The sequence below is a fragment of the Nanorana parkeri genome, unplaced genomic scaffold (assembly GCF_000935625.1).
Source record: "Nanorana parkeri isolate BGI_ZX_2015 unplaced genomic scaffold, ASM93562v1 scaffold113, whole genome shotgun sequence".
NCBI lineage: Eukaryota > Metazoa > Chordata > Amphibia > Anura > Dicroglossidae > Nanorana > Nanorana parkeri.
In genome coordinates, this window is record NW_017306381.1 from 19485 (window position 1) to 34938 (window position 15454).

The 15454-nt window shown below is 44.8% G+C and overlaps 1 protein-coding gene across 1 annotated transcript in view; it reads right to left on the reverse strand.

The window, feature by feature from the left end:
• Nucleotides 1-2255: 2255 nt before the first annotated feature.
• PPRC1 (peroxisome proliferator-activated receptor gamma, coactivator-related 1) overlaps nt 2256-15454 on the reverse strand; it is a 25092-nt gene continuing 11893 nt past the window's right edge. The window contains exons 8-13 of the mRNA XM_018553170.1: nt 13993-14848; nt 7411-7578; nt 6655-6712; nt 5665-5786; nt 4142-4293; nt 2256-2478 (exon numbers count right to left, since the gene is read on the reverse strand). Of these exons, the coding sequence (XP_018408672.1) occupies nt 2375-2478; nt 4142-4293; nt 5665-5786; nt 6655-6712; nt 7411-7578; nt 13993-14848 (1460 nt within the window). The 3' untranslated portion in view covers nt 2256-2374. The remainder of the gene's footprint in view (nt 2479-4141; nt 4294-5664; nt 5787-6654; nt 6713-7410; nt 7579-13992; nt 14849-15454) is intronic.

A 15454-nucleotide genomic window follows, 5' to 3' on the forward strand; every position in this document is an offset into this window, starting at 1 on the left:
CCTGGAGTCCAAACCTCTATTGAAGCATACATAGGGGGACTTCCTTCCCAGTATCCTGTCACAGGGTCGTGGTGATTGGTCACACGGGCCAGCACTGCAAAATGGGGCGTCACGTGGGCCCCTATTCCTGGAAGTACCGGGTTTTTCCCCCATGGCTCATCAACAGGGTGGGGATGTTTGGGAGTTAGACTTTAAATTGGATTTGGGTAATGTACCCATTTTGGAAAATGAAGCCCATTTATCTTTTTCAAAGCAAGGACAATGTAAAAACACTTAGAGACCATTATCCCGTTTCGCACAAGTAGTAGGTTTGCCCTCATTTAATAATTTACCAATGCTGACAGCAGGGAATGCAAGTGGCCTTGTCTGCACAACATTCAAGCGTTTCTTTTTTATAGAAACATTCTTAACGTGTCCTGGAAAGGCATCAAAACCTGATGATCAGAGAATATTTATCATTTATTTAAATTTAAACCCAAGAACGGACATTAAATATATTGCAGCTTACCAGGTCTTGGATGTGGTCGTGCCATTCGTTTTTTTTTTTACTCCCATCAATAACACTTCCTGTCCTAGGGTGACAACACTTTCGTACTGTATCTACGGAGGAGCCGCAATGTCATCCTACGACAGGCAGTGCTTAGGTCTACAGAACACATTCCCTCCTTATCTCTATAACATAGTAGGAGGTGTTTGAGTTTTGTTCATTAAAAAAAAAAAAAAACAACCTTTCAATGGTATAGATCACAAGGGAGAAAATTAGCTAATTTCACACACTTTAACACCTTATTGCCGGCCCTATACATATGTGGCAGCATGGAGGCAGGCTTTAATGCCAAGCTGCCACATACAAGTGTACAGCCGGCATCCCTTGTTTGTGCTGGTAGCACGCTCACTCAGTACCCCCAGCAGAGTCACTGCACTGTCACAGACATGTCCTGATCACGTAATCAGTGATAGATATTCACAGTGATCACATGACCAGGATGGCCATGTTATGAATTTTTAAAGGGCCAGTTCTCAGCTGGCTGGAAAGGTATTAAGCAATGTTTGTTAAAAAGGTTAAAGTGACATTAAAGTAAAAAATATTTTCCCCTCCCCCCAATGTTAATGAAAACACTTACCTTAAATTACATTTCTTAAGCCGATCTTTTCTGCCCTTTTCATCTGTCCCTCCAGCGCTACGGCGGGTCTCCGATCCAGCACAGACTTACCTTGTGACTCTCCTAGTCTCCCGGCCCAAAATCCGAACTGCGCCCGTCCCAAGATGCTTTGCGGCCGCCCGAGAATTTTCACATTTCGGACCGGAGCGTGCGGAGAAGACACAGGTAAGTATTAACTAGGGATGCACAGATACTTTTGAGTACCAGTGCTGATACTTTTTCACGAGAACTACCAGGGTTGCAGCTGGAACCGGGCTCTGGCGCTCCACTACTGTCCTGAAATCATTAGTCTGTATTGTTTTAGAAAAACTGTCACATGACAACAAAAATGTATCAGGACTTGTAAGTACTCGGCAAGTACCAGTACTCGCAAAACTGGTATCTGTGCATCCCTTTATTTATATTTATAAAAACAAATTTGTACATTAAAACAGAGATGTACAAATCCCAGGAGCTCCGTGTGCTCCTTACAAATGACAGCTGCCTCCTAATTTTTCTCTAGTGTAGTCTTGAAGCTCAAAAGTATCTGTACTTGTACCGAGTACTGTACTTGGTATCTGTGCAACCCTAGTATTAACCCTTTTCAAAGCGGGTTTTTGTTTTACACTTTTGCATATGTCTACTGCTTGCTAGCAGTAGATATAGGCAAACACACCGGAGGGTTTAATAACCCTGTAAGTTACATGATAGCCGTTCTCACAGCCCAGATACCAAGACACAAAACTAATACAGCAGAAGACCTATTAGGAAAGCCAATAGGGAGAAGCTGGCTGCACCGAGATCAGACTTCCATCAATAAGCAGCTGAAAATCTCAGTATGAGAAACACCAACAATAACACAAGTCGCACTCAATAAAAGACATTACAATCTTCCATTATATATATTTTTTTTATTATTTTGATCTGCATAGTGATTTTCTTAATATAATCGGCACAGAATGCCCGTTAAGCTCTGTTAAATAGGTTACAAAAACAAATATTTAAAAAAATTAAATGTTTTTAAACCTTTTTTTTTTAGGATAATTTTCATTTATCTAGAAAAGAAAAAAACAAACAAACATTCGGGCACTTGTTTCCCCCCGTGGCAGGGGGGGTTTGGGGAAGGAGGGTCATGCATTGTTTTGATGAATGGCCTTCTATCCAGTGTTTTGAGGTAAATTCATTTGGTTAAACAATTTCTAATTGATCAGAGGCCCGGGGTTGGCGTTGCGTTACCTCCGTTGATTCTTCTGCGCCTCTCTTAATAACGTATCGAAATCTACAGCTTCGAATTTACTTCTAACAGGTGCCGGGTCAAAATCATCACGATTTGAATCTGAGGGAGAAACGCATGTAAAACACATTTACAGAACTCTGTACTGACCTCGCCCTACCCAATGTAGAAAGTAAAACTCTCGGCAGTACAGGCATCTGAGACAACCGCAAACCTCTAAATCTGTCCTGAAACAGGAACGGATTGGAAAACCAAATGTTACAATGGTCACCAGAAGATTTGAGGGGAAACCTTCCAATGGGGACAACCGCCCCAGTGACAACTAGAAGATTAAGTCCCCTCTTTATACAGATTTCCAGTCATTTCCGAGACCGGAGACTAAGGGAAATCTCTAAAATGGGACACAGGCAGCGAAAAATAAAATTACAGATTATTTTCCCTACTCCTAAAACCAAAAAAAAAAAAAGTATTGAACAGTGTCATTAATTTGTCCACCCGTCTTACATATGCCCGGGTTTGAGACCAGTTTAGTTTAAGGGAGAACTATGAGGTGAGTGAAAATCACTCATGCTCCTAGTCGGAGCAGACATGTGACAATGAAACTGTCACACAATGGCTCAATAGATCGGGAAGTGAGCGCACACATACCGCCGCTCACTCACTTCTCGATCTCCCTGCAGAGTGGTGACTGTCAGTCACGGCTCCCTGCAGGGATTCCCCCTCCCCTCTTTAATCCTCCAGCACTGAGGGGAAGAAAGGAGGTGGGAGGTGGCAGGTACAGCTGGCTCTGCCTCTAGATAGGCAGAACCTGCTGTCAATCACGCAGCTGGGTGGATCTCGATAGTAATGTCGGGATCGGTCCTGGCTGTGGCAGTCTCAGTATACCGCGAGCTGTAGCTCATGATATACTGAGCTTTGGATCATTGAAGGACTCTAGTTTATGTCCCCCCGTGACCCTTAAGAGAACTATGGGGAAAAACACGTGTCTCAGGAGAATTTAAAAACAAAGAATTTTGTTCTCAAACTCCTACGGCCCTCTATAAATGCAATTATTTAGATATACACACATACTGACTTTGTTATTGCAATTATATCCCAATTATATATGTAAAACTATACTCTGAAGGTGCAATGAACAATTCTATAAATGCCATAAGCTATAAAATCATAGTTCAGCACCATGTGCTGAATGAGAAAAATCACTCGATTCCCCCCCCCCACATTAGGCCCGCAATTTCCCCGACAGTTGCTTTCATAAAAATGCATTGAAAAATCAACTTGCCAGGTCGGGTGGGGCCATCCCCGGATCATGGTTTGGCCAATTCAGCATGAAATGGACAAAAATTTGATGTATGGCCAGCTTAACTTTTTTTTAGGAAAACCTCTCGAGTGACAGCACAATGATCTCTTCCCTCAGATATCTGTGAGCCAATAAGACTGCTTCTCTGTGTGAGCTGTCCTCGACCCCCACCCCATCAGCCACATTGACCCAGAAAAAGCCTCCTCACATAAAGCTTTGCAGTCTATGTCTCTCTGGGGTTGGTAGCTCACGAAATCCAAGACATTGCTATACCATGACGATCATTTGATTCAACTAACTAGGTACATAAATGTATTGTAGTTTTGGCCAATAGAAGGAAGTTCTCCCATGATACAAAGCCTGAGCAGAGGCAATAGACACGAGTACAGTACCCCTACTCTTGGAGAAATGTTTCTTCAAACTATATACGGTACTTATAACCTCAGAATGGAAAACTGAACTTACCAAGATCAGCATAGTTACTTTTGCAGAACTGTCTACGGCCACCAAAGCAGAGGTCAAAGGGCAGCTCGTCTGGAAGGCGCAACTTGTGCCCGTTTTCTATGGCAGCAAAGGCCTCCCCGGTATAGCGATAAGTCACAAAGCCGTAATTGTCACTGCAAGGAGAAAGCAGACACTATTAACCCATCTATACAGCCAACACCAAACCGCCTGGTCCCTGCCACAATTCACAACACATATGGCCTCCACTGGTCACCATTTAGACATATTTGCCAAATCTGGCCTTTATAATTATAACTATCTCTGTAGAAATATGGCAAAGTGACTGGTAAAACCACCATTATAAGCAGGCTGAATATTTGGAATCAATACTTCAGACAAATGCAAAACGGCATTTCTGATATTTTAAAATAAAGGTCAATAAGCCAAAGAGACCTCAACGTACAGCTTTCCCTCGGCCTAATAGATTTGGCGGCAGTATCAGACAAAGTCTTTCCAGCCCGTCTACGATGCTGTGTTCTCGTGTTTAAGAAGCGTTACTCTTCAGTTCCTGTAACTTCAACACATTTGGCTGCTTTTTAAATCTCTCAGGAAAAACCAGTTTAGCAGCATAAATTCTATACCGGGCTGACAGGCCAATCAGAACAAGCACACGTAACCAAATCTGTTATGGACTGTTTGCTGTGCTAACCTGCTGGTTGCTAATGTTGTGGACAAAAGTTCAAAGCCAAATATTTGTATGTATTGGGCTTCAAGGAAACGTCAGACATGGAAAATATATGAAAAAAAAAAAAACCCCCATCCAGCTATGAAAAAAAAAATATTGTTATAACATGTTTTAATCCTATCCACTGCACTGCGAGACAATCATGCATATTGCAGGCACTGGGAGCCTATTTTAGAAGTGTGCACAATATGTGCTGTGATGGGTTATATTAAACTCTGATTAAAGTGAACTTTTGAACTACATTCTAGTAGTGATGTTTCTTGAGAAATAGAATCAGCTCACCAACTTAGCTTGTTACCTCCAGATAAGCAACCCTCTGCATCAAATCATCCACTAACAAAACAATGCCTTTTTTGGGGCTGTGCCAACTTTAAGACCTAGTGCAGCCATTTTCACACAGAGTTCTGTGGAACCCTAGGGCCAGCTGCATGACACCAATTAACTTTCTAGCAGTCTCTAGCATTCTGGTCACCAGCGCAAGGGGCCTGCCCCCCTCTGGCGCGAGGAGAGCGACGCCCCCACTCCCCGGCCGCCAGCGCAGGGAGGGTGCTCCCAAAGACCCACCTCCCCGGCGCAAGGAGCATGCCTCCCCCACTAGCGCAGGGAGGGTGCTCCCAAAGGCCCTACCCACCCCCAGTGCAAGGAGCGTGGCCCTGGCCGCCAGTGCAAGGAGTGTGGCCCCGGCCGCCAGTGCAAGGAGCGTGCCTCCCTGACCTAGAGCAACCACCTCTAATACATGGTCCTTAAATCAGCCTTGTACAGAGGGCATTCTAATAGTAGCAATACAAATGATCCTCACCCCTCCTCTCTGAAGTGAATGGTGCATTCCTCGATATCTCCAAATATAGAAAATCGTCTACTGAGCTCCGACCTGGTCATGCGACTGTTGATCTTACCGACATACACAACCCTTCTCTCCTCCTGAAAAACCAAACACATTTGTCAGAAGTTAAATCTAAGTGCAGGTTAATGATTGTCAGGGAAAACACACTATACAACCCGAGGCTTTATAATTAGAGAAAATGTAATGTGTGCAAAAAAAAAAAAAGATCTGCCTTTCATTTATTTGGGTAAAGCAGGAAGAATTGGGACCTGTAAAACTTACTGCTGTTGGGTGTCACTATGGGGACAAGCTAGCAATCCAATCACCATGGAATGTGTAGATACTGATTGTCCAAGAAGAGGATAGGAGGGCTGGAAGTTGTGGGAGCCGGCACCTTAGGAGATTAACCCCGGAGGCCAGTAAGCAGGCAGGCTCCCGATCTTGTGATCGGCTGTCACAGTGGTGATGTGATCAGGAAAAACATTCCATCAGTTCCCAATTGTAAAACGGTAACTGGGAGCTGTCAATGACAGCTCAGTGACAGTGCTGGGAGTGCCCAGTGAGCATGCTCAAGACAGAACTACACGCTGTCTGGTATGAGCATACAACCAGCAGGAAGGGGTTAATAAGGGCTGATTGAGGAACACACTTCAACCTGACTAAAGGTCTTTCAATGCTCCGTTTCTAAAATGGTTGCCAATAGAGCTACATACCATTGATTTTCTTTTATAACTATACTAATGAACAAGCCTTTAATCGATCTTTTATAGCAATGTACACATTACGCAACACACAGGAGGGTAAATTACCTAATCTATAGCGCATGTCGTTCTTGCAAATTACAATAGTCATAGCTTAGTGAATAAAGTCTAAGGCTCCCTATATAGAGAAGGGCAGTTGTGATGGATACTCTACAGGTACATGCAGCCACCAAGGTCCTTGATAAAGAACATTGTGAACACTTACTATAGCTCGCTCTTTATGATGTATCTTCTCCCTGTAGTAGTTGTCCTGAGACTCACACCTGTAAAGATCAGAGGGATTCCAGCTTATAACCGGTTAAGCAATGCAAATGTGCCAAAAAATACAATATGCCATTCTGTTGGGGTTCACGTCTACTTTAATCAATGTTTTATATATATTGAGTTTAGATGAAAGCAAATATATCTTTAAATTATAAAACACATTTTTAAATTACATCCTGATTGTTATGCACAAATCAGCCGGGAACAAAATATATTAAAATTTAATGTATTGCCATTTGTGTCCAGCAGATGGCGAGCGCCTAGCAACAGGCGCAAGCTGACGATATCAGAATTGATGCTGAAATCTAATTACATCAGCTCTTCTGCTAAAATGTTTTCCCAGCAGACAAAGGTTAGAACATCTGCAAAGTTATTAATGTTGCCTGCTAGAGATATTCGCTAACATTAGGTGCCACCGACCATGGTCACCAGGACAGGAAGGGAGAGGAAAGCTAAAATTTTAGAGTGTTTACCAGAATTGGAAGAGAAAATAAATCTCCCAATGGGGACACCTGTCGTGGTGACAACTGGGTTTGAGAAGATTTCCTGTTGTGTCTCAGATAGTGAAGAGCAATATCTCCCAGAGGGACAGCAATCAAATCTGAGAGGTTCTGAATATCTCCCACTCTGTCTTGGATCAGAACAAAGATTGTCTGAGGTTCCACCATAAAACAATTGCAATGAACGAATAGTTTACCTCCTACTTCTGCTCCTGTATCTTCTCCTGTAAGGAGACCTGGACCGAGATCTCGATCTGCTAGATGATGGAGAACATGAACGGGATGAACTAGAGGAGGATCTAGAGGAGCTTCGTGAACCATAACTAGACCCGGAGGATGACCGCGATCTGTGATGACTTCTAGATCTGTACCTGGAAAGTAGATGCCGAGGATCAACGCAAGTCACACACTGTACTACAAGTAGTTCCTATGGCATAATATCTGTTCACGTTTAGATTTATCATCCTCCTATTTATCTTACCTGTGTGTTATACTGACATTCAATTTTGGTAACAAAAGTACAACAAGGTCCCAGGCAAATCCAATTTTTGGCTAAATGATATACACCAATACACCAGGCACCGACTTTGTCAATGTGTAGGGAAATACCAGGAAAGTATCTACCAAATTATCTAACGTTTGAAAGCTTTAATATACAAATTGCTGAAATGAGTAACAATGGAGCCGAGGTACTAATATGTCCTAGGGTAAAATGGTACTCCTGGCTGCCTTCATATCTGGTCACATTTCATAAAGTCACACAATTAAAGTAGATCAAGTTTTCCCTTTAACCTCTTGCCGTCCGCCCGTAGTAGAAAAACGGACGGACGGCACTGCTGCATCTGCGGGTTGCCGTCTCCAGACGGCAATTTTTTTCTGCTCGCGCGCGCCCCCTAGCGGGCACGCACGGGCAGAAAAGACCCGATCAGTGCACACACCCGTTACCGGGTGTTACACATATAGGCGATCAGCGGGTCCATAGCCCAGAGATGATATTTACCTGTCCTGCTGCCCGCACCAATTATCACTCTTCAAATCAAGAGAATCCTTGGAGAATTCCCTTAATCTGCCACACCTCCAAGAGCGTTCGTCTCTGAATCCCCCTATGTGGTGGTTCCTTCCGCTGGCCAGTGTTACTACGGTATCCTACAGTGATGAAGGGACCGGCAGAAGGAACCAGAGGTCTCAATGGAGGACCAGCCATGCAACCTACTCCTGGTACCATAGAGTGAAGATCAGTGGTGTGGGCAGCGAGATAGACTGACATCTCTCTCTACAGGGGAATCCATTTTTAAATTTTTAAACATGGCTTTACATTCAAGTCACAGTGACCTCGATTTAAGGAAAATAAGCTGATCATAACCTTCTGAGACGGTTAGCCATTTACACGGGTAGTACTGAAGGGAGCCTGGAGAAGTATTTTTTTTTTTTTACCAGAAAAGGAAAGCTTGGATATTACTTTTTATTCAACCAAGCAGCCCTGACACTGGGAGTACAGGTCCAGTATAATATTTAGTTTCATCCGGCCATGCACACACACACATTGCTTCACAATACAGATAAATTCAGTGCAGTCATCAGTCTAAGCGTGTATGGGGAATGAAAATAACTGCAACAGGACACCAGGATGTGGCAGAGAAGATGGCAGCGGCAGTGAATGAAATTGCGCAGTTACCAGACCTGCATGACAACAAACCGAAAAGGTCAGCCTTTCCTACTCATCAAGCATGCCTGCACATTTGTGAGCAATGGGTTAAATGGTAGGCCTGCAGGAGTGCTTGCCATAATGTGCAGGCATGCATAGCTTGCTTGATTAGGAAAGACTGACCTTTCAGTTTGTCGTCATCCAGGTCTGGTAACTGCGCAATTTCATTCACTGCCGCTCGGTTTCCATGCTGGGCACACGCTATGGAGTGCACTTCAGCACATCGACATGCACACACATATGCAGCCTCACAGAAGTAGGCCTTTATCAGTGGGGCCGCATATATGCATGTTCACATGTATGTGCTGAAGTGCACCCCGTAGCGTGTGCCCAGCACGGAAACCGTGCTGTCACCAACGGCTCTGGGTGCTATACCAATGATCAGCAAGGGGAAGGACCGGCTGCCAATCACATGATCACTGAAATAGCTTGTGATTGGCTATCACAGGGATCATTGGCTGTAGAAGCCCTCCACATCTTTCTCCACTGTGTAATATACATTGCAACTTTTTCTCCTCTCCAGAGCTGCAGAATGTAGACAAAAATACAGGGCAATGCCAGCAACAGGGCAATGCCAGCAACAGGGCAACGCCAACATATTTTAGCTGCAAAAATGGGTTCAGGCATTTAGATTGGTGTCATCTTCCCTCATTAACGGGTTCAGAATACCGCACCCTGTCCAAACAGTTACTAGTAAGCTCAGTAATTCAAGAAAAAGTGGAGTATATGACAATAGTTCACCTCCATGGTTTCACTATACTGACAGCTTTCCTCAACAGCTATTGATTGGGGTAATGGCCGTGTTGTGTGTTAGAAAAGAAAAGCCTGCTAGGAAACTCAGAGTTTGGGAAGTCTGCCAGCACCTCACGCTGAGCAACTTCCTCAGATCCGCTCTTTTGAATTTCTCCAATAAGTCTATAACACTACACGGAACACAAGATCGGCTTCAAGATTACAGACCCAGGACAAAACTTCTGATGGACGGGCCTCCCATAGGGATGAATGGGAAATCTGCACAAGTGTGTACCGGTCGTAACACTTTCTGTGGACAGGCAGTGCAGCAGACTCACGGCAAAGATCTCAGAGGACTGTAAACAGGTAAGGGGAGGGGGGTCTGCATTTTGGGGAACTGTACTAAGAGTACAACAATCCTTTAATGCTGGGCTTAGAATAGAAATTATAGCACTTTTATTATAGCTGAACAGCAGGAACTTACATTGGCCCAGCTTGGTTACATCTAATTTCTTATATCTTACATACAGAGGGCCACTGGGTTGCAGAAATTCACTGTTGTCGCCTGAGCGGATGATGTGACATCTGTCCTTCATCCGCGCCAAGAGTTGAATGGCGGAGGTGCCCAGTAAGTGACTCCCTATAGAGCTGCAACAGTTAATCGATTTAGTCGATTAAAATCGACGATTGAAAACGTTGGCAACGACCTATGTTCAATATACAAACTAACACTGACTATATGTAGCACATAGGAGTCGCTCTATTGTAGGGTTGCAACTAATGATTTTCATAATTGATTAGTTGGCCGATAATTCTTTCGATCAATTGGATAAAAAAAATTAAATGCCGTCCTTTATTTAAAATGAAATACACAGATGCAGTGTTACAAAGTTTACTTCAGAATAAAACTATGTACAATTTTTTGCACTCGCACTGCACTGGAAAGCGTGGCATTGCAGTACCGTGCGGGTGATCACACTGTGGGTGGGAGGTGCGTTTGGTGTGCCATTGAATAGAATGGCAATCCAACGCACCTCATGCAGCAGAATTTGTCAGGCCGAAACCAAAAATTACTTTTTCCCCACCTTTTATGAAAACAAATGTAAGCTGTATTTTAGGCACATGGCGCTTGAATAGCTTCAGCCAGGGAGTGACAGCTGCCAGTGGCAAGACTCCACAGATGGCAGCTGAATGTAAATACAGCAGGTAGTGGGCAGGTGCAATAGACAGCCTGCTATTGGCCTTTTCAAATTGCAATAGCCAATAGCAGGCTGGGTTTTGCAGCCAACCACTGCTTGTTGAGCCCTCCGACCAGTACGGAGGAGAGAGCTAAGGGATCCAACCACCAAGAATAGTTGCAACTATTCTCATCGATTATTAATTGATTAGTTGCAGCCCTACAGTCTTGCTGGTCACCTCCGCCATTCAAATATCTTGTATGTTTGCCACTGAATGCAAAGTGTTCTTTGATTGGGTGAGAGGGGCAGATCACGTCATGTCACACGCACAGGCTACTACAAAGAGTTTGTGCATCCCAGCAGCTCTCCAAAGAATTAGGGGTCAACGAAACACGTTTGCCGTACTAGAGTGAGAACGCTCACTCATCATACTGTATGTATAGAGGACAGGCGTTGTCACTCTAGGACAGGAGGTGTTTGTACTACAGAACACCTTCCCCTGTCTTCTGTGTAACAGGATAAGAGTGTGTTATGGAGTCCTAACACTTCCTGATAACATTAAGACTGCAGAGCACACAGGACAGCACAGGATTTCTGGCAGGATCAACGAGTATATTTTGCACTTATCAAATCCAAAACTATTTCAGTTGTATATTTAAGGGAGCAAAATAAAAGTTCACTGTTAGAGGATCACATATAGGGCTGCAACAACTAAATGGATTATAAATCGATAATGAGAATTGTTAGCAATAATTCTCATCAATTAGTTGCAGGCTGCAGCGGTCTGTGTCCCTTTCAATCCCCGCCTGCATCGGCAAAGGAAGTCGGGACACAGACCACTGCAGCCGGTACCAGCGGGGAGGAGAAAAGGATTGTGACTCTCCCCTTTACCTCCGCTGCTGCTCCATTCCCTTCTCTGCTCCCCTATGACCCCTCTTCTGCCAGTGTTCTATCAATCCCTTGGACTCGAGCCCGAGGGATCGATAGAACATCGGCATCAAGCCTCTCATCAGCGGCTGGAAACTCTACCCAGCCTGCTATTGGATATTTTCAATTGCAATAACCAATAGCAGGCTCGCTATTGCACCCGTCCACTGTCAATCACCAGAGGAGGACCTGAAGGAAAACTTTCTCCTTCTGTTCCATCCTCTGAGTGACAGCAGGCAGTGGACGGGTGCAATAGCCAGCCTATTGCAATTTCAAATAACCAATAACAGGCTGGGTATTGCTCCAAGCCGCTGACTGCTGTGTTGACATTCAGCTACCTCAACAGCCGAGTCCAGTGAAGTGGAAAGGGTGACACTAGGTGTCTAAAAGAACCTGTCACCTCCAATGTGCCAACACATAGGGGGGGCTCGGGGGCTTGTGAGCATCGCCCCATATGATGGCAAGGAGGAAAAAAAAAAAATGCAAAAAAAAAGAATCTAAAAATCCCCCCCAAAACTGAAAGTCCCTCAACCCTACAAAAGCACATATACTAAACGGAATCAAGTCGGGGTGCACCTACATAGAATGACTATTGCGCTACACATGTCAGGTATCGCCGTGTATTTTATTTTAAATTAAGGATGGTATTTTTTTTTAGAATCTGCCATTTACAGACCCTGTATGTATACTGGAGCCCAAGTGAAAGCAGCTGGTAGGAAGTCTCACCACACCCACAATATCCTGTGTGTTACAGACCTGTTCAATCGCTGTAAAAAACAAGCAAAGCCAAGTCCAAAGCACACAATTTTTCTAACCTGTAAAGTGCCTTCTGTATTCTGCTTGTCGGCACTGAGCTGTGCGCAAAACACACAGTCCTTGTACAAACACCTGTAACCTGCACATACAACCTTAGGCTTGTAGATTTCTACCCATACACTTGTAGAAAATCAATCGATTTCCCCCATTCCCCCATCCACGCTAAACAGCGGAATCTCCCTTGCTAGCCATTGTATTCAGACAACAGCAGCACCCGCGACTGTTGGGATACCTGAAGAGGGACTGCTTCTCATTGGATTCAGTCACCATTCAGCCGATAACGTTCCACCCGACTCAGTCACTAAAACAGGGCCACCCGCGGCTCAAATTGTGACTGGTTTAGCAGGAATCTGCCAAAATTGGAGCTCTGCATGGCAACCTTTATGTGATCATCACTGAGCAAGTCTAACAAAAAGACATTGCAGTACATTACATTATTGCTAGAAGTGCATTTCTCAAACAGAACTACAACCTTGCCTAGTGGGATATCTGTAGTATTCAGATGATACTTATGTCAAATATGTAGAAAACAAAATGAAATACTTGAACAGACAACTCCCATGTTATGTGCTATGGCACCTAATAAAATGCATCAGCAGTTACAGATTTGCCCTAGTCCACCCGCAAAGTTCCACAAATACCTGTTGATCCTGCCAGTGAATCCACCTAATGCAGCTTCCTGTGATGGGGTGGCAATGATGCTGCACTGTTGCTAAATTCAGAGCAGAGTTGTCACCCTTATGTAGGCTGTGCCTGCTCGCACTGTAATGGGATGAAAATGTTGCTGGCTATGTGGCCATCATTGTCACTGCTGATTCATAAGCTGGTAGCTTGTTAATCACCACCAGGCCACCCACTGCTTTCTGGATTGTCAGCATTGCCTCTGGTGTTGAAAACCTTTTACTGTGAGTTGCAGTGTCTGGAAGGGGAGCGAGAGACAAGCAAGAGACAAGTGAGGGCCGGTTCACACAAACAAACAGTGCGTCCCAGAGCGGTCAGTCTTTAAAACACATTCTGGCTGGCTTCCAGCGTTCAAGGGGCGTGACGGTGCATTGAAGTCAATGCACCGCCCCGCCCGCAGTGCAGATCGCCATTGACCGCAACGCAGGAACAGATGTGCCACACTTACTGGTGCGGGCGATTGCACTGCGGTCGAGGGGGCGTAGCTGCGGTGCCATTGACTTCTATGTAACGCACTGTTTATGGTGTGAACCGGCCCTAAAGGAGGATTTGGCTCAAAGGAAGTAACGTTTTTACTATTGAGGATTTTTTTAAAAGAGGTTTGGGCACCACACTAGACGGTAGTCTCCTTTGGGGCGGGGACCAGTGTGATTGGCCTACAAATTCTGTGAATACGTGCTGCAAAATGTTGTCAGTCCTAAAAAAAAAAATGCATTTATCTAGTAAAACCATAAACTTACGTTCTCCTCCTTTTTGGTGGGGGAGATCTTGAACGAGATCTTGAAGACGAGGACGATGTTGAGGAGGATGACGATGATGATGAGGAATCAGAATGGCTACCACTAGACCGCCGCCTCCATGTGGACTTCTGTGGGCTGGGGGAATTCCTGTACTTCCTATAGCAGCGTAACGACCTCCGTGACATGCAGGGGTTTTCACTTCTGACATCAGTCCTGGTTTCTCCATGCTCACTGCGACAAGGCGAGGAGTCTGGAGACATTAACACTGACCCGGGTGGACTTTTCACTGCAGACTCTGCTAGAACATTAGTCCTATGATCCAGTGGGTCATTGCTATCTTTTTGGATATTTCTATAAGGTGTTGCAGGATTGGCAGAGCCGCAGCTGGTGCTCTGCTCACCGACGACAGAAGGTGCATTTGAATTTGGCGTGCTCTGCTTGGAGCAAGCTTTGTTCTGTGGCCGCTTGTTGAACTGCATGATGGGCTTGATAATGATATTTTGATTGTGCTTAACATTCCAGCGGGAACCTTCTTCCTTCTGAGATGATGGGCCGGTGGCAACCACACTGTTCTCCGCTGTCTCTGGACCCTTCCCTTGATCGGTGGCTGAAAGGATGCAGTAATCATGGTCACCGGATCCAACATGGACAGCCGGGATGGAGGCAGCTGACACAAGGGTTCGGTTTTTCAACTTGCTCTGCGGCAAAGGTTTTGGCTCAATGAGCTTTGCGGTCTTGAGCGCAGAGGGACACGACTTCTCTTGAACAGTTACCTGCAAGGACTTAGATTTGCCATTCAGGGATCCAGTAGCAGACTTCCAAAGCTGATGCGGTGGAGTGGCAGGAGGGGTGAGACCTTACAGACAAAATTTAGCTTTGTATTAGATTTGGCATACCAGCACAATGCAATGCACAGACTAGGTAAATCGGACTGGGTTACATTTGGGAGTCTTGGGACTCCAAAGCCCCAAGACTCCAAAGCCCCAAGACTCCAAAGCCCCAAGACTCCAAAGCCCCAAGACTCCAAATATGCAAATGACACTTGTGGATACTAATGAGAGTTTGTCTCCCTCCTCCCCTAAACGTCTACTAACCCATCAGTGCAATGTAGTTGTTAGACGCTCCCATACTATTATTAGGTACTAGCAGCCCCATCACGGTGCTTAAATAAAAGCAAACAACTATCAGGAAAATGCCTTTTTACTTGGTTAAATCTGTGATCATGTGACATGCCAGGCTCAGAGTCTTGTCTTCTTCACTGCAGAGGAAGAGAGTCCATCAAGTGTCCATGTTGCTGCCTGGGTGACATGGACACTTCCTATTAGCTGTCCAACGGTGGGGTCGTCTTAGTATTTAGTGACCTGCACTTCATGAGGAGCGGTCATGTGGACTCAGGCTGCAACACTGGTCGTCACTCCCAGAAGCAGCACCAGCAAAGCACATGGATGGTGGAGTTTGGTGA